Raw genomic sequence first — 19,308 nt, forward strand, 5'->3', positions numbered from 1 at the left:
AAAATGAAAGTTCGGTCTACATGCTGGCATTACTGGAGCGCCCGCCCCCGATCCAGGCGATCCAGGTGTGTACGTGGGGGGCGCTTCCTGCAGCGCCCCCTGCAGGCACAGGAGGCAACATCCTGAGTTTAACCAGGACATATCTACATAGAGGGAGGGAGTTCCTTCAGATAATGTACCCACCCCTACCCTCCGCTGACCCCCAACTCCCGACACACGTAGCAACCGTGTAGGTAACTGTAATTGAATCATGTTTCTGTCCGGCTTCCTTCATCATCGTTACTTTTTTGCGTAACTTTCATTCATTTGTTCTACATTTCTCTACATCAATGTGTGCAGTTTTGGTCTCCAAATTTGAGGAAGGATATTCTTGCTATTGAGGGCGTGCAGCGTAGGTTTACTAGGTTAATTCCCGGAATGGCGGGACTGTCATATGTTGAAAGACTGGAGCGACTAGGCTAGAATTTAGAAGGATGAGAGGAGATCTTATCGAAACGTATAAGATTATTAAGGGGTTGGACACATTAGAGGCAGGAAAAATGTTCCCAATGTTGGGGGAGTCCAGAACAAGGGGCCACAGTTTAAGAATAAGGGGTAGGCCATTTAGAATGGAGACGAGGAAAAACTTTTTCAGTCGGAGTTGTGAATCTGTGGAATTCTCTGCCTCAGAAGGCAGTGGAGGCCAGTTCTCTGAATGCATTCAAGAGAGAGCTAGATAGAGCTCTTAAGGATAGCAGAGTCAGGGGGTATGGGGAGAAGGCAGGAACGGGGTACTGATTGAGAATGATCAGCCATGATCACATTGAATGGCTGTGCTGGCCCGAAGGGCCGAATGGCCTCCTCCTGCACCTATTGTCTATTGTCTATAACATCCTGAGTTTAACCAGGACATATCTACATAGAGGGATCCACCCCTACCCTCTCCTGACCCCAAACATTTCTCTACATCACCCTCCATATCTCTCATTTCCCATTCCCCTGACTCTCCAATCTGAAGAAGGGTCTTGACCCAAAACGTCACCGATTTCTTTTAGTTTAGTTTAGTTTAATTTAGTTTAGTTTAGAGATACAGTGCGTAAACAGGTTCTTCGTCCCACCAGGTCCGCGCCGACCAGCGATCCCCGCACATTAATAACACTATCCTACACACACTAGGGGCAATTTTTACATTAACCAATTCAATTAACCTACAAACCTGCACGTCTTTGGAGTGTGGGAGGAAACCGAACATCTCAGCGAAAACCCACGCAGGTCACGGGGAGAACGTACAAACTCCGTACAGACAGCACCCTTAGTTGGGATCGAACCCGGGCCTCCGGCGCTGCATTCGCTGTGAGGCAGCAACTCTACCGCTGCGCCACCGTGACTGCCCTTTTCTCCAGAGATGCTGTCTGACCCGCTGAGTTACTCCAGCTTTTTGTGTCTATCTTCATTAACCAGCACCTCTGCAGCACCTGCACATGCTGGTGTGTCCTGGCCTACCCACATGGGAGCAACAGCCAAGAAAGCACACGTCTCCTTCCTCAGAAGGCTTGGGAAGTTCAGCATGGCCCCAACAAATCTCACCGACTTCGACAGATGCGCTGTAGAAAGCATTTTATCGGGATGCATCCCACCATGGTTTGGGAACATTGTGTAGGAAGGAACTGCAGATGCTGGTTTACGACAAAGAGAGACACAAAATGCTGGAGTAACTCAGCGGGTCAGGCGGCATCTCTGAAGAAAAAGAATAGGTGACGTTTCAGGCTGAAGAAGGCTTTCGACCCGTGCGTCTTTGTGTGGAAGTGTGGGAGGAAAACGGATCTGCCGGAAAAAAACCTACCCAGTCACAGGGAGAACATGCAAACTCCGTACAGACAGGACCCGTGGGTTTTATCCGGGTGCTCCGGTTTCCTCCCACACTCCAAAGACGTGCAGGTTTGCAGGTTAATTGGCTTTGGTAAAGTTGTAAATTGTCCCTAGTGTGTGTAGGATGGTGTTAATGTGTGTGGGGGTCGCGGTTTCAGCAGGAAGGGCCTGTTTCTGCGCTGTATCTCTAAACTAAACTGGGGTGGCTCAGCGGTAGAGTTGCTGCCTTACAGCGAATGCAGCGCCAGAGACCTGGGTTCGATCCCGACTAGGGGTGCTGTCTTGCACGTTCTCTCCGTGACCCGCGTGCGTTTTCTCCGAGATCTTCGGTTTACTCCCGCACTCCATAGACGTGCAGGTTTGTAGGTTAATTGGCTTGGTAAATGTTTTCAAAAAATTGTCCCTAGTGGGTGTAGGATGGTGTTAATGTGCGGGGATCGCTGGTCGGCGCGGATGGGCCGGTGGGCTGAAAGGGCCTGTTTCCGCGCTGTATCTCTAAACTAAACTAAACTACACAAACGGATGAGCTCCTGTCCTCCTCACCCTTGGCCTTCTCGGAAGAGTTTGAGTAGCAGCCGTCGAACTTCAGCATGTCCACCCCCCACGAGGCGAAGGTTTGGGCATCCGTGTCGATCAAGTCCAGCGTGGTGCCGGGATAGCCCCCGCAGGTATACGTGCCCAGGTCTCCGTAAATGCCGAGCTTCAAACCCTTGGAGTGGACCTGTAACAGAAGACACCATTTTGATTTATTTTGATCAAACGCTGCGCAGGTATCGGACATCGAAAATAAAAGCAGAAAGCGTTGGAAATGCTCAACAGGTCTTCAGCCCGACCGCTGGAGGACAAAGAAGGGAAGAGATTGAACTTTCTTTCGCCTTCCATCACAGTGAGGAATGTGGAGGAGTCGCTGTGGTGGATGATCATGTTAAAATGTATTTTGTGTGTCCTGTTGCTTTTTATTGGTGTGACTGTATGGCAAATGAAGTTCCTCGTATGTTGTAAAACACACTGGGCTAATAAAGTATGAAAATGATTATGATTATAAATTCTTAAGGGGTTGGACAGGCTAGATGCGGGAAGATTGTTCCCGATGTTGGGGGAGTCCAGAGCCAGGGGTCACAGCTTAAGGATAAGGGGGAAGTCTTTTAGGACCGAGATGAGAAAACATTTCTTCACACAGAGAGTGGTGAGTCTGTGGAATTCTCTGCCACAGAAGGTAGTTGAGGCCAGTTCATTGGCTATATTTAAGAGGGAGTTAGATGTGGCCCTTTTTGCTAAAAGGATCAGGGGGTACGGAGAGAAGGCAGGTACGGGCTACTGAGCTGGATGATCAGCCATGATCATATTGAATGGCGGTGCAGGCTCGAAGGGCCGAATGGCCTACTCCTGCACCTATTTTCTATGTTTCTATGTTTCTATGATGATGATGATGATTTCAATGAAGGCTGGCAGAAGCTCGAGGGCAACACCTCATCTTCCAACTACAGACACTAAATGCTGGAGTAACTCAGCGGGTCAGGCAGCATCTCTGGAGAAAAAGGAATCGGTTCAGTTTCAGTTTAATTTATTGTCACGTGTACCGAGGTACAGTGAAAAGCCTGTTGCTGCATGCCCAGCAGTCAGCGGAAAGACAATACCCGGTTACAATCGAGCCATCTATCATATCATATCATATATATACAGCCGGAAACAGGCCTTTTCGGCCCACCAAGTCCGTGCCGCCCAGCGATCCCCGTACATTAACATTATCCTACACCCACTAGGGACAATTTTTACATTTACCCAGCCAATTAACCTACATACCTGTATGTCTTTGGAGTGTGGGAGGAAACCGAAGATCTCGGAGAAAACCCACGCAGGTCACGGGGAGAACGTACAAACTCCTTACAGTGCAGCACCCGTAGTCAGGATCGAACCTGAGTCTCCGGCGCTGCATTCGCTGTAAAGCAGCAACTCTACCGCTGCGCTACAGTGTAGAGATTTTCGAGTGTGGAACGATTGTGATTGCAGATCTGCTTAAGTGGCTCGCACGCAGTTTAGTTTAGTTTAGAGATACAGCGCGGAAACAGGCCCTTCGGCCCACCGAGTCCACGCCGACCAGCGATCCCTGCATATTAACACTGTCCTACACACACTAGGGACAATTTTTGACATTTACCAAGCCAATTTACCTACAAACCTGTACGTTTAGTTTTAGTTTAGTTTAGAGAGACAGCGCGGAAACAGGCCCTTCGGCCCATTGAGTCTGCACCGACCAGCGATCCCTGCACTTTAACACCATCCTACACATACTAGGGGCAATTTACACATACATCAAGCCAATTAACCTACATACCTGTACGTCTTTGGAGTGTGGGAGGAAACCGAAGATCTCAGAGAAAACCTATGCGGAGTTTGGGGAGAATGTACAAACTCCGTACAGACAGCACCTGCAGTCGGGATCGAACCCGGGTCTCCGGCGCTGCAAGCGCTGTAAAGCAGCAACTCTACCGCTGCGCCACCGTGCCGCAAAGTGGCCTGGGTTGGACGCCATCTTGGAAGCAAAATTTGTGATGTTTCTGGTCAGGACACTTCTTCAACTAGTCAGGTAATGAGCTTCCAAACTCTCACTAAATATCCCCCCTTTATCCAGTGGCCAAATGGTTAACATTTGCTTTTATCTGGAATGCATTGACTGTAGCATTTTCAGTTGCCCCTTACAAAGTGGAGTCAATATCAGGAGGAGCGTTTGTTTAAGACCCATGGGGGAAGTGACAGGTGAGTAAGTGGGGAGAGGTTTGTCTTGGAGTCTTAGAGAGATATAGATCACAGAAACAGGCCTTTTACTGTATCATATATCATATCATATCATATATATATACAGCCGGAAACAGGCCTTTTCGGCCCTCCAAGTCCGTGCCGCCCAGCGATCCCCGTACATTAACACTATCCTACACCCACTAGGGACAATTTTTACATTTACCCAGCCAATTAACCTACATACCTGTACGTCTTTGGAGTGTGGGAGGAAACCGAAGATCTCGGAGAAAACCCATGCAGGTCACGGGGAGAACGTACAAACTCCTTACAGTGCAGCACCCGTAGTCAGGATCGAACCTGAGTCTCCGGCGCTGCATTCGCTGTAAAGCAGCAACTCTACCGCTGCGCTACCGTGCCGCCCTGTACTGACCATGCAATTATACTTATCTTACCCTAAGTTAATCTTCCTCCCACATTCCCATCAGTCATAAGGTCATAAGGACTAGGAGTAGAATTAGGCCATTTGGCCCATCAAGTCTACTCTATAAATGCAAAATAAAAATCTAGCCAGAGACAGTGGCCCTGATGCTGCTCGATGGTTGCGATGATCCTCAGGGGAGAAAATCTATCATCTTTATCCACACTTTACATGACGCCAGGCGTCATTTGGCCATGTTATCCAGGGATGCTGCCTGACCCGCTGAAATACTCCAGCATTGTGCGCCTTTCCTTGGTAAGCCAGCATCTGCAGTTGCTTGTTTCAACATAAACCAGCCATTGACTGCACGTTCATTTAAAAAAACATAAATGAACAGGGTGAAACATAGACATAGAAAACATAGAAAATAGGTGCAGGAGTAGGCCATTCGGCCCTTCGAGTCTGCACCGCCATTCAATATGATCATGGCTGATCATCCAACTCAGTATCACGTACCTGCCTTCTCTCCATACCCCCTGATCCCTTTAGCCACAAGGGCCACATCTAACTCCCTCTTAAATATAGCCAATGAACTGGCCTCAACTACCTTCTGTGGCAGAGAATTCCACAGACTCACCACTCTGTGTGAAAAAAACTTTCTCATCTCGGTCCTAAAAGACTTCCCCCTTATCCTTAAACTGTGACCCCTTGTTCTGGACTTCCCCAACATCGGGAACAATCTTCCCGCATCTAGCCTGTCCAACCCCTTAAGAATTTTGTAAGTTTCTATAAGATCCCCCCTCGATCTTCTAAATTCCAGCGAGCACAAGCCGAGTCTATCCAGTCTTTCTCAAAAGAGAAATTGCTTTTCATGGTAGGAGTCAGAAAGCAGAGGGATAAGATAATGAGCAAATGTAAAGTTTAAATAATAAGAAGAGAAACGGGCATTGAGCTGCAGAAGTGAAACAGAATTATTTAATACAATGAAATAATACAAATTATAAACATACATATTTGGTTGTGATCAAAAGTGTACTTCCTAAACTGGTAGGTGCAGATTCACAAGTAACTTTCGAAAGAGTGAAAGAGTATTGGATAAATACCAATATTTGTGTATAATTGTGTCTAAAATCATGAAAGGAATACATCGGGTAGATGCACAGAATGTCTTTCCCAGAGTAGGGGAATCGAGGACCAGAGGACGGTGAAGGGGAAAATAATTCACAGGAATCTGAGGGGTAACTTTTTCACACAATGGGTGCGTGGAACAAGCTGCCAGAGGAGGTAGTTGAGGCTGGGACTATCCCAGGTACAAGGATAGGACAGGTTTGGAGGGATATGGACCAAGCGCAGGCAGGTGGGACTAGTGTGGGCAAGTTGGGCCAAAGGGCCTGTTTCCACACTGTATCACTCTATGACTCTATGACTACCAAAAATTATGACTACCAAGATTGAGGGGGGATCTTATAGAAACTTACAAAATAGTCAGAGAGTTGTGAATCTGTGGAATTCTCTGCCTCAGAGGGCAGTGGAGGCCAATTCTCTGAATACATTCAAGAGAGAGCTAGATAGAGCTCTTAAGGATAGCGGAGTCAGGGGGTATGGGGAGAAAGCAGGAACCTGGTACTGATTGAGAATGATCAGCCATGATCACATTGAATGGCGGTGCTGGCTCGAAGGGCCGAATGGCCTACTCCTGCACCTATTGTCTATTGTCTATTGTCTATAAAAAAGAGAGGAAAATGTACAGGGAAAGAGCAAGGAAATGAGATTGATGCTTCATTTTCTCAAAAGGTCAGTACGACAATGTAGACACAAGGAATTGCAGGTGCTGGTTTACAAAAAAAAAGGGGGGGCACTGTGGGGCAGCTGGTAGAACCACTGCCTCACAGTGCCCGAGACCCGGGTTCGATCCTGACCTCAGATGCTGTCTACGTGAGGTCCACTCCAGACCATCGTCGTGGTCGCCTTTCGTCGACCCTTTCAATTCAGGAGAAATTAAGGAAGCACAACAAAAGTTGACGTACCCAGTTGCTGTATGGCCGAAATGCAGGAACAGATACAAGAGACAGCCTGACTTCTGCAGAAAGCCCTGCAGAAGTAGGGCTCCAGTGAGACCACATCTGGAGTATTGTGTGCAGTTTTGGTCTCCCAAATTTGAGGAAGGACATCCTTGCCTTTGAGATAGTGCAGCGTAGGTCCACGAGGATAGTTCCCCGGGATGGCGGGACTGTCGTATGAGGAAAGATTGGAAAGACTGGGCTTGTATTCACAGGAATTTAGAAGGATGAGTGGGAATCTTATAGAAACGTATAAAATTATAACAGGACTGGACAGGCTAGATGCAGGAAAAAATGTTCCCAATGTTGGGGGAGTCCAGAACCAAGGGGGCACACAGTCTAAGAATAAAGGGGAGGTCATTTCAAACTGAGATGAGAAAAAACTTGTTCACCCAGAGAGTTGTGAATTTGTGGAATTCTCTGCCACAGAGGGCAGTGGAGGCCAATTCACTGGATGAATGTAAAAAAAGTTGGATAGAGTTCCAGGGGCTAGCGGAATCAAGGGATATGGGGAGAAGGCAGGCATAGGTTACTGATTGTGGGTGATCAGCCATGATCACAATGGGTCGAAGGGCTAGCACCTATTTTCTATGTTTCTAAGAAAGCAAAACCCTTTTATCCAGAAAGAAATCCCATGATTCTGTAGGACCGAACTGCAGATGCTGGTTTAAACCGAAGATAGACACAAAATGCTGGAGTAATTCAGCGGGACAGGCAGCATCTCTGGAGAGAAGGAATGGGTGACGTCACGGGTTGAGATGGGTTGTCGTCAGATTCCACATCTTATGATCCCCATCACATCCTGAATCAGAGACATAAAATGCGGGAGTAACTCGGCGGGACAGGCTGCATCTCTGCAGAAGGGGAATGGGTGACGTTTCTGGTCGAGACCGGGAGCATCCAGAGGAAGCCCACACGGTCAAAGGGAGAACGTGCAAACCCCACATAGACAGCATCGGAGGTCCAGGATCGATCCCGGGTCTCGGGTGCTGTGAGGCGGCGGTTCTACCACCCTCTTTGTTTTTATTTTGTAAACCAGGGCCTGCAATTCCTTCTGTCTACATCGACAGAACGGAAAGACCTCGTGCTGACCTTTTGAGAAAATGAGGCATCAATCTCACTTCCTTGCTCTTTCCCTGTACATTTTCCTTCCCTTTTTAGTTGAGACCCGAAACGTCGCCCATTCCTTCTCTCCGGAGATGCTGCCTGTCCCGCTGAGTTACTCCAACATTTTGTGTCTATCTTCGATTTAAACCAGCATCTGCAGTTCTTTCCTGCACATGTCCTGAGACATCCGCCACACAGGCCAAGCACCTTCCAGCCACCACACAGTCTCTCTTGCAACACACCACCCCGCCACTGTGACTACCAACACCCTCTCAGGGTTGGACTGGTGCTAGGGTTGCCAACTGTCCCGTATTTGCTAGAACATCCCGTATATTGAGCTAAATTGGTTTGTCCCGTAAGGGACTGCCCTTGTCCCGTATTAGGCCCGGGGGGGCGCTGTAGGCCCAGACACTGTAGGCCCAGACGCGCTATGGGCCCGGACACTGAAGGCTAACAGAGTGTGTTCGGGGAGCGGGGCCTAGTGCGCTCGCCGAACGGAGGTTGCATAGCAACCCGCCTCCCGGCCCGGGCGGCCGCCATTGGTGGAGCGGGAGCACTTGCCCGCTGGATGGGTGAGGTCATGTGGGGAGCGGGCGGTGATGTCACCTTTTGTCCCTTTTTTGGGAGTGAGAAAGTTGGCAACAGTAACTGGTACAGTCATTGCCACTGATAGTGCGGGAGCATCAGGATAGAAAGGCGGAGAACGGGGAAAGAGGGGGGGGTGGGGGGGGGTGGTTGGGGGGTTTACGTCCAGACTCACGTATTGAGCCAAAGCTTTAATTCCACCGGGGAATCGTTTTTGATCGGCCACCAGCCGCCCCTGAGAATCCCTCTCCTTTGCGGCCCAGCAATCATCTATGTTGACGTACTGATACCCGAGCTCCTTCCAGCCGTCCTCTGCCAACCGGTCGGCCATGTCCATGAATAGGCGCTCACTGTTTGCAAAGGGAAAAGGGTTAAGAATCTCAGTGCAAGGTCCCAGGAGAACGTGAGATACAAGGAAGCCCTGGTGAAACGTACAAAATTATAAAATTATAAAAGGACTGGACAAGCTGGATGCAGGAAAAATGTTTCCAATGTGGGGGGAGTCCAGAACCGGGGGCCACACAGTCTATGTATAAAGGGGAGGCCATTTAGAACTGAGGTGAGAAAAAAAAAATTCACCCAGAGAGTTGTGAATTTGTGGAATTCTCTGCCACAGAAGGCAGTGGAGGCCAATTCACTGGATGAATTTAAAAGAGAATTAGATAGAGCACTAGGGGCTAGCGGAATCAAGGGATATGGGGAGAAGGCAGGCACGGGTTACTGATTGTGGATGATCAGCCAGGGTCGCGATGAATGGCGGTGCTGGCTCGAAGGGCCGAAAGGCCTCCTCCTGCACCTATTGTCTATTGGGACAGTTATAACCAGGACTCACGATGTCAAATATTAGGGCTCCACCATCCAGGACTGGGATGGGCAAATGTTCCTTACTCAGAGGATGGTGAATCTTTGAAACTTTACCCAAGAAGGGTTTAGTTTAACTTAGAGATAAAGCGTGGAAACAGGCCCTTCAGCCCACCGAGTCCACGCCGACCAGCGATCACCCATACATTAATTCTATTCTATACGTGAGGGGGAATTTAGAGAAGCCAATTAACCAACAAATCTACACATCTTTGGAGAGTGGAAGGAAACCAGAGCATCTGGAGAAAACCCACGTGGTCACAGGGAGAATGTACAAACTCCCAACAGACACTCCATCCATGGTGTACAGATACATGATGAGGGAATAACATTTAGTGCAAGATGAAACCAGTAAAGTCCAATCATAGATAGCCCGTGGGTCACCAATGAGGTAGATATTATTTCAGCACTTCTCTCTGGTTGTGGTAGGATGGTTCGGTTGCCTGATGACAGCTGGGAAGAAACTGTCCCTGAATCTGGAGGTGTGCGTTTTCACACTTTGATACCTTTTGCCCGACGGGAGAGGGGAGAAGAGGGAGTGGCCAGGGTGCGACTCGTCTTTGACTATGCTGCTGGCTATGTGTGCGTGTGTGTGTGTGTGTGTGTATATATGTACATATGCGTATATCTATCTGTACAGATGCTTCGACTTACGATATTTCAACTTTACGATGGTGTAAAAGCGATACACATTCAGTAGAAACCGCACTCCGAATTTTGAATTTTGATCTTTTACGGGGTAGATTGGGTGTATTAAACGCACTTTCGATTTACGATATTTTCAATTTACGATGGGTTTATTGGAATGTAACCCCATTGTAAGTCAAGGAGCAACTGTACATCTATGCTGATATATATATATATATATATATATATGCATTTACACACACACACACATGTATATACATACATCTGTGTGTGTGTGTGTGTGTGTGTGTGTGTGTGTAAATGTATAAGTGTGTATAAATATATATATATATATATATATATATGTATATATATTTCACAAAATGCTGGAGTAACTCAGCGGGTCGGGCAGCATCTCTGGAGAGAAGGAATGGGTGACGTTTCGGGTCGAGACCCTTCTTCAGACTGATGTCAGGGGGGCGGGACAAAGGGACCCTTTACATACACATATATACATACATACATATATACGAGTGTATATATACACACACTGAACTGTCTTTTGTTGTTTATTATATTGCTTACAGTGTACCGTGTTCACATATTCTGTTGTGCTGCTGCAAGTAAGAATGTCATTGTTCTATCTGGGACACACGACAATAACCCATTCTTGACTCTTGGCCTTGCCGAGGTATAAATGGAGTTAGGGAAGGGAGGTTGCATAGTGTGATGGTCTGTGCTGCGTCCACAATTCGCATTCACAGTGGGAGGGGGAGGGAGGGAAGGAGGGGGGGGGTTGTGGGGGAGGGGGGGTTTCGACCTCACCTGATGCAGTTTTCAGGGTCCGCGGAGCAGTCAGTGTTGCAGCGGAAGCGCTCCCAGGCCAGCCAGCCCATCGGGGGGGTCCTCATCAGGCCATTGTCCAGGGACAGCACGCACGAGGCAAGGAGCAGCACAAAGGGCACAAGCAGGAGCTCCATCGCTCAGAGACAGACGCCCACAGCCTTCGGCAAGCGGACGGGCGGCAGAAACGTGTGTGAAGGGAGGAACTGCAGATTCAAACCAAAGATAGGCACAAAATGCTGGAGTAACTCAGGCAGCGTCTCTGGAGAGAGGGAATGGGTGACAGAAACACTGAGAGGGGAAGAGACTGATACCGCACTGAGAGAGGCAGTGGGCCAGTCTGAGGAAGGGTCTTGACCCGAAACGTCACCCATTCCTTCTCTCCCGAGATGCTGCCTGACCTGCTGAGTTACTCCAGCATTTTGTGAATAAATCGATTTGTACCAGCATCTGCAGTTATCTTCTTATATGGCCATGTTCCTCAACTGGCTCGAGCAAAGACCGATCCAAATCAGTCCCATGTCACTCTAAATCATGGCCCATCAGCTGCCCAATTCCCTTTTGAAAGTTTTGCATTATGTCATGATAGGTGCAAAATTAGGCCATTCGGCCCATCAAGTCTACTCCGCCATTCAATCATGGCTGATCTACCACTCTACAAACCCCATTCTCCTGCCTCCTCCCCATAAACTCTGACACCCGTACTAATCAGGATTCTATCTATCTCTGCCTTAAATATATCCACTGACTTGGCCTCCGCAGCCTTCTGTGGCAAAGAATTCCACAGATTCACCAACCTCTGACTAAAGAAATTCCTCCTCATCTCCTTCCTAGAAGAACGTCCTTTAATTCTGGATCTGGATGTTGTGAGTTTGAAACCTGCTTCTGTGAACCTTTCCCCATGATCCAAGGCAGCACAACCATTATGATTTTTGTTTTAAATTTTAGATTTAGAAATACAGCCAGGAAACAGGCCCTTCGGCCCAGCGGGTCCGCGCCGCCCAGCGATCCCCGCACATTAACACTATCCTACGCACACTAGGGACAATTTTTACATTTACCCAGTCAATTAACCTACATACCTGTACGTCTTTGGAGTGTGGGAGGAAACCGAAGATCTCGGAGAAAACCCTCGCAGGTCACGGGGAGAACGTACAAACTCCGTACAGACGGCGCCCGTAGTCAGGATCGAACCTGGGTCTCCGACGCTGCATTCGCTGTAAGGCGGCAACTCTACCGCTGCGCCACCGTGCCGCCCCATGGCTGATCTATCTCTCCCTCCTAACCCCATTCTCCGGCCTTCTCCCCATAAACCCTGAAACCTGTTCTATTGATCCTATTGAATCTTTTTCGACTGTTCTTATAGTCACCCCACTCCAGAGAACAATTCACTGCATTAAACGTTTCTCACCCCACCCTTGGTTCATCTGCCTTTTGTCCAAAATCTGTCCCCTCTCTTTTCGAACTCTCCTGCCCGTGAAACAGTTTGTCCCGAGCCAGACAGCATGGAAACAAGCCCATCTCATCCATGCCCCATTTAATCTAGTCCCATTTGTCCATGTTTGGCCAAAATCTCCCTAAACCTTTCATATCCTTCATCAGTCAGAGTATTGAGTCTAGAAGTTGGGAGGTCATGTTGCTCCCTTTGCTGTTAATCCTTCCTAGATCCCCATCATTGCCACCACTCACTCAGATCCACCATAGTTCCCCTCCTGTCCTATCCTGCTGCCCATATATCCCCCCCCCCCCCGTCCCCCATCACTCACCTCCTGCCCACAAACCCTCCGTCTCTATCTCCCCATCACAGCTCTTCCATCTTTCCCGTTTGTCCCTCTCCCGCCAGCCCATTGCTGACAATCCCTCCATCTCTCTCTCTCCCATTGCCAATGCACCGGTCGTTCATCATCGACCCCTTACTGACCACAATCCTTCCCTACTTTTCCCCATTTCTTCGTCCTAATCCCACTGTCCACTCTTCCCATTCTCAACACTCCATTCATTCCTCCCTCTCTCTCTCTCTATAGGAAGGAACTGCAGATGCTGGTTCAAACCGAAGGTAGACACAAAATTCCGGAGTAACTCAGCGGGGACAGGCATCATCTCTGGATAGAAGGAATGAGGGACGTTTCAGGTCTAGTTTGAAGAAGGGGCTCGACCCGAAACATCACTCATTCCTTCTCCCCAGAGATGCTGCCTGTCCCGCTGAGTTACTCCAGTATTTGGTCTCTTTCTGTTTGTTCCCATTCCTTCCCTGTCCTTCCTCTTTTCCAATCCACCCTCCGTTTTCTTCCCTCCTTCTTCTTTATCCCTTTATTCCTCTTCCCTCCCCTTCCCCTTCACTCTCTACCCCTCCCCTCTCTCCCCTTCACTCCACCCCTCACTCTCTACCCCTCCTCTCTCTCCTCTTCACGCTACCCTTCCCTCCACTCGCCTTCACTCTCCTCCCCTCTCTCCACCCCTCCCTACTTTCCCCTTTACTCTCCACCCCTCTCTTCCCTTCTCCCCTTCCCTCTCTCCCCTTCACTCTCCACCCCTCCCTCCCCTTCACTCTCTGCCCCTCCCTACTTTCCCCTTCACTCTCTCCACTCCTCTCTACCCCTCTCTACCCCTCCCTACTCTCCCCTTCACTCTCTCCACCCCTCTCTACCCCTTCACTCTCCACCCCTCCCTCCCCTTCTCTCTCTGCCCCTCTATCCCCTTCTCTCTCCACCCCTCTCTCCCCCTCTCTCTCCACCCCTACTCTCCCCTCACTCTCTACCCCTCCCTACTCTCCCCTTCTCTCTCTGCCCCTCTATCCCCTTCTCTCTCTGCCCCTCTATCCCCTTCTCTCTCTGCCCCTCTCTCCCCTTCACTCTCCACCCCTCTCTCCCCTTCACACTCTCCACCCCTTCTCTCCCCTTCTCTCTCTGCCCCTCTCTCCCCTTCTCTCTCCACCCCTCTCCCCTCACTCTCTACCTCTGTCTCCCCCCCACTCTCCACCCCTCTCCCCTTCACTCTCTCCACCCCTACTCTCCCCTTCACTCTCCACCCTCTCTCCCCTTCACTCTCTACCCCTCTCCCCTTCACTCTCTACCCCTCTCTTCCCTTCACTCACCACCCCTCTCTCCCCTTCAATCTCCACCCCTCTCTCTCCTTCACTCTCTCCACATCTCCCTACTCTCCCTTTCACTCCCTCCACCCCTCCCTCCCTCCCCTTCACTCTCCATCCCTCCCTCCCCTTCACTCTCCACCCCTACTCCCCTTCACACTCTCCACCCCTCCCTACTCTCCCCCTCACTCTCTATCTCTCCCTCTCTCCCCTTCACTCTCCACCCGTCTCTCCCCCTCACTCTCTGCCCCTCCCTACTCTCCCCTTCACTCTCCACCCCTCCCTACTCTCCCCCTCACTCTCTGCCCCTCCCTACTCTCCCCTTCACTCTCCACCCCTCTCTCCCCCTCTCTCCCCTTCACTCTCTCCACCCCTCTATCCCTTCACTCTCTACCCCTCCCTACTCTCCCCCTCACTCTCTGCCCCTCCCTACTCTCCCCTTCACTCTCCACCCCTCTCTCCCCCTCACTCTCTCCACCCCTCTATCCCTTCACTCTCTACCCCTCCCTACTCTCCACCTCACTCTCTACCCCTCTCCACTTCACTCTCCACCCCTCCCTACTCTCCCCTTCACTCTCCACCCCTCTCTCCCCCTCTCTCCCCTTCACTCTCTCCACCCCTCTATCCCTTCACTCTCTACCCCTCCCTACTCTCCACCTCACTCTCTACCCCTCTCTCCACTTCACTCTCTACCCCTCCCTACTTTCCCCTTTACCCCTCCCTTCTCACCCCCTCACTCTCCACCCCTCTCTCCCCTTCAATCTCTCCACCCCTCCCTACTCTCCACCTCACTCTCCACCCCTCCCTACTTTCCCCTTTACCCCTCCCTTCTCACCCCCTCACTCTCCACCCCTCTCCCTTCACTCTCTACCCCTCCCTACTTTCCCCTTTACCCCTCCCTTCTCACCCCCTCACTCTCCACCCCTCTCTCCCTTCACTCTCTACCCCTCCCTACTTTCCCCTTTACCCCTCCCTTCTCACCCCCTCACTCTCCACCCCTCTCTCCCCTTCAATCTCTCCACCCCTCCCTACTCTCCACCTCACTCTCCACCCCTCCCTACTTTCCCCTTTACCCCTCCCTTCTCACCCCCTCACTCTCTACCCCTCTCTCCACTTCACTCTCCACCCCTCCCTACTCTCCCCCTCTCTCTCTGCCCCTCCCTACTCTCCCCTTCACTCTCCACCCCTCTCTCCCCCTCACTCTCCACCCCTCTATCCCTTCACTCTCTACCCCTCCCTACTCTCCACCTCACTCTCTACCCCTCCCTACTCTCCACCTCACTCTCTACCCCTCTCTCCACTTCACTCTCCACCCCTCCCTACTCTCCCCTTCACTCTCCACCCCTCTCTCCCCCTCACTCTCTCCACCCCTCTATCTCTTCACTCTCCACCCCTCTATCTCTTCACTCTCCACCCCTCCCTACTCTCCCCCTCACTCTCTACCCCTCCCTACTTTCCCCTTTACCCCTCCCTTCTCACCCCCTCACTCTCCACCCCTCTCTCCCCTTCTCTCTCCCCTTCTCTCTCTACCCCTCTCCATCCTCTATCCCTTCTCTCTCTACCCCTCTATCCCCTTCTCTCTCTACCCCTCTATCCCCTTCTCTCTCTACCCCTCTCTCCCCTTCTCTCTCCCCTTCTCTCTCTACCCCTCTCTCCCCTTCTCTCTCCCCTTCTCTCTCTACCCCTCTCTCCCCTTCTCTCTCCCCTTCTCTCTCTACCCCTCTCTCCCCTTCTCTCTCTACCCCTCTCCATCCTCTATCCCTTCTCTCTCTACCCCTCTCTCCCCTTCTCTCTCTGCAACTTACTTGTTGCCAACAGTTGTTGTCGAGTTTCAGCCCAGCAGTTGCAAGCAGTGGAAGCTCCAACGTCAGGTGACTCTAGTGTCAGCTGACTGCTGCCCCTCAACCCTTTCCTGGTCCTTCCTCAACCTCAACCAAACCACAGCTCCTCAGACACTGCCACCTGCAGCCAGTCCCTTACAAGAGACACCAGAAACTGCAGATGCTGTGGATGCTGAAGCAACTCCAGTGTGAAGGAGATAGACACAAAAAGCTGGAGCAACTCAGCAGGTCAGGCAGCATCTTTCTGCTCCAGAGTTGCTGCCTGATCCGCTGAGTTACTCCAGCTTTTTGTGTCTATCTTCGGTTTAAACCAGCATCTGCAGTTCCTTAACCACTGAATTTCGTCCAATATTGGTTGACAAATAAAGCTATCTTGAATCTTGAATTCCACATTTCCTTATCATCACATGCTTTGATCTGTCTTTTCACACATCCTTCCATATCTCTGGTATTTATTCACAAAATGCTGGAGTAACTCAGCAGGTCAGGTAGCATCTCGGGAGAGAAGGAATGGGTGACGTTTCGGGTCGAGACCCTTCTTCAGACTGACTTGTTCTGACTCAGTCTGAAGAAGGGTCTCGACCCGAAATGTCACCCATTCCTTCTCTCCCGAGATGCTGCCTGACCCGCTGAGTTACTCCAGCATTTTGTGAATAAATACCTTCGATTTGTACCAGCTTCTGCAGTTATTTTCTTATACTCCATATCTCTGGACTCCCTCTCCCCTGACCCTCAGCCTGAAGAAGGTTCTCGACCCAAAACTTCACCCATCCCGTCTCTCCCTCGACGCTGTTTATCCAGCTGAGTTCCTCCAGCGTTTTATGTCTAACTTCTTTTACTAGAATGTTGCCTGGATTAGAGGGTATTAGCTATTAAAGGATGGGACAAACTTAGATTGTTTTTTTTACAGGAGGTTGCCAGAGGTTGAGAGGAGACTTGATAAAGATATATAAAATTATGAGAGGCATAAATGTGGTTGACAGAACCTTTTTCCCAGGATGGAATTGTCGATGACTTAAAGGACACAACTTTAAGGTGAGAGGGCAACACACGATGCTTCAGAAAAGCCACCAGCATTCACAAAGACTCCTCACACCCCTGCAACTGTCTGTTCAAACTTCTACCATCGGGCAGACGCTACAAGGCCTTCTACGCCCGCACCTCCAGACTCAGGAACAGCTTCATCCCCAGGGCCATAGCTGCCATGAACCGGTCCTGCTGAGCCGGATGGTCACATCGCACAGATCTACTTGCACTTTATTCTGTTTTAAAACTGTTTCTAATTTGTTTCATTGGGTTGTTTAAATTAATACTGATTAGCTAATTAATTTATTGCATCGTATGGGAGGCGCATTCCCAATCTCGTTATACCCCTGTACAATGACAATAAAGATATATTGTATTGTAAATGTGCAGGGCAAGTTTTTTTAAATGCAGAGAGTGATGGAGCCCCGACATGGCAACTCCAACAGCCTGACCGTGGGAGAAGACGGCAGGGAAGAGAAAAAGACCTTCTGGCCTTCCATCACAGTGAGGAGGGACTGGATAGGAATCACTGGGATGGATGTTTCTTTTGTTTGGTGTTAGGTTATGATTGTATGTGTTATTGCATTTTTATTGATTATTCTTATTGGTCTTATTGTTGAACTGCGGGTAATTTTTCATTTCACTGCACATTTATGTGTATGTGACAAATAAATGACTATTGACTATTGACTATTGACCTGTGCTAGAGTAACTCAGCAAGGGATGGTGATGGGTAACATAGTATAGTGGTATTTAAATGGCTTTCCGATGGATATGTAGGGAATGGAGAGCTGTTGATTACATGAAGGCAGAGCAGATTAGATTAATTTGGCATCATGTTCAGCACAAACATTGTGGGTTGAAGATTGTACTGTTTGATGTATTACCGCACAGGGATGCCACTCTGCCCACTGATTCCATGTATAGCCTTATGATACAGCCCATTCACCCCAATCTCCCATTCGTTTCCTCAAGTGTCTTTCTAATTTGGAAACATTATTGGAATGGTTTCAGCACCTTCAAACCTTCAAAGGCAGTGAACATCAGATCATAACCACACAGAAAGTTTTCTCTCAAATTACCCCTGAACCTTTTGTTCTTCATTTTGAATCAGGTCCTCGAAACACCTGCTAATCGTCTATTTTCCTCTATTTGCCTAATATCCTCCATTGAATCTCCCCTCACCGTTCTTTCCTCTCCTGCTTCTCTAATCTAACATTTCAGTTTAGTTTACTTTATTGCCACGTATACCGAGGTACAGTGAAAAGCTATTATTGCGTGCTAACCCCAATCAGCGGAAAGACAATGCATAATTACAATCGAACCATCCACAGTGTGCAGATACATGATAAAGGGAAATAACATGAATAACGTTTAGTGTAAGATAAAATCCAGTTATGCTTGATCAAAGATAGCCCGAGGGTCTCCAATGAGGTAGAGTTCAGCACTGCTCTCTAGTTGTGGCAGGATGATTGAGTTGCCTAATAACTGCTGGGAAGAAACTGTCCCTGAATCTGGAGGTGTGCGTTTTCACACTTTGATACCTTTTGCCCGATGGGAGAGGGGAGAAGAGGGAGTTGCCAGGGTGCGACTCATCTTTGACTATGCTGCTGGGTGTGTGTGCGTGTGTGTATGAGTGTGTGAGTGTTTGTGTGTGTGTGTGTGTGTGTGTATATGTACATATCTCTATATCTATCTGTACAGATGCTTCGACTTATGATATCTCGACTTTACGATGGTGCAAAAGCGATATACATTCAGTAGAAACCGTACTTTGAATTTTGATCTTTTACTGGGTAGATTGGGTGTATTAAATGCAATTTCGACTTACGATATTTTCAATTTACGATGGGTTTATTGGAATGTAACCCCTTCGTAAGCCGAGGAGCATCTGTATATCTATGCTGATATATATATATATACATTTACACACACTCACACATATATATACATCTGTGTGTGTGTGTACCTTTTTCCCAAAGGGAGAGGGGAGAAGAGGGAGTGGCCGGGGTGCGACTCATCCTTGATTATGCTGCTGGTCTTGCCGAGGCAGCGTGAGGTATAAATGGAGTCGATGGAAGGGTGTTTGGTTTGTGTGACCATTCCTGGACTATTAACGAACCATCTCAAAGGAATTGACAGCTAATGAAATACTTTTAGTATCATTGGAGAGATGGACTCTCTTTACTGGGCGGCACGGTAGCGCAGCGGTAGAGTTGCTGCTTTACAGCGAATGCAGCGCCGGAGACTCAGGTTCGATCCTGA

General features: G+C 49.2%; 1 protein-coding gene across 2 annotated transcripts in view; it reads right to left on the reverse strand.

Annotated features, from left to right (window-relative positions):
* The window catches only part of naga (N-acetylgalactosaminidase, alpha), a 33,333-nt gene extending 17,274 nt beyond the window's left edge, over positions 1 to 16,059 (reverse strand). The window contains exons 1-4 of one of the 2 annotated variants that reach the window (XM_078430335.1): positions 15,982 to 16,059; positions 11,071 to 11,249; positions 8,933 to 9,107; positions 2,392 to 2,569 (exon numbers count right to left, since the gene is read on the reverse strand). In XM_078430335.1, the coding sequence (XP_078286461.1) occupies positions 2,392 to 2,569; positions 8,933 to 9,107; positions 11,071 to 11,225 (508 nt within the window). In that variant the 5' untranslated portion in view covers positions 11,226 to 11,249; positions 15,982 to 16,059. Of the gene's footprint in view, positions 1 to 2,391; positions 2,570 to 8,932; positions 9,108 to 11,070; positions 11,295 to 15,981 lie in introns of both variants that reach the window. The other variant, XM_078430334.1, reaches the window with a different exon arrangement.
* Between the last annotated feature and the right edge of the window lie 3,249 nt (positions 16,060 to 19,308).

Source organism: Rhinoraja longicauda, chromosome 40 (assembly GCF_053455715.1).
Source record: "Rhinoraja longicauda isolate Sanriku21f chromosome 40, sRhiLon1.1, whole genome shotgun sequence".
NCBI lineage: Eukaryota > Metazoa > Chordata > Chondrichthyes > Rajiformes > Arhynchobatidae > Rhinoraja > Rhinoraja longicauda.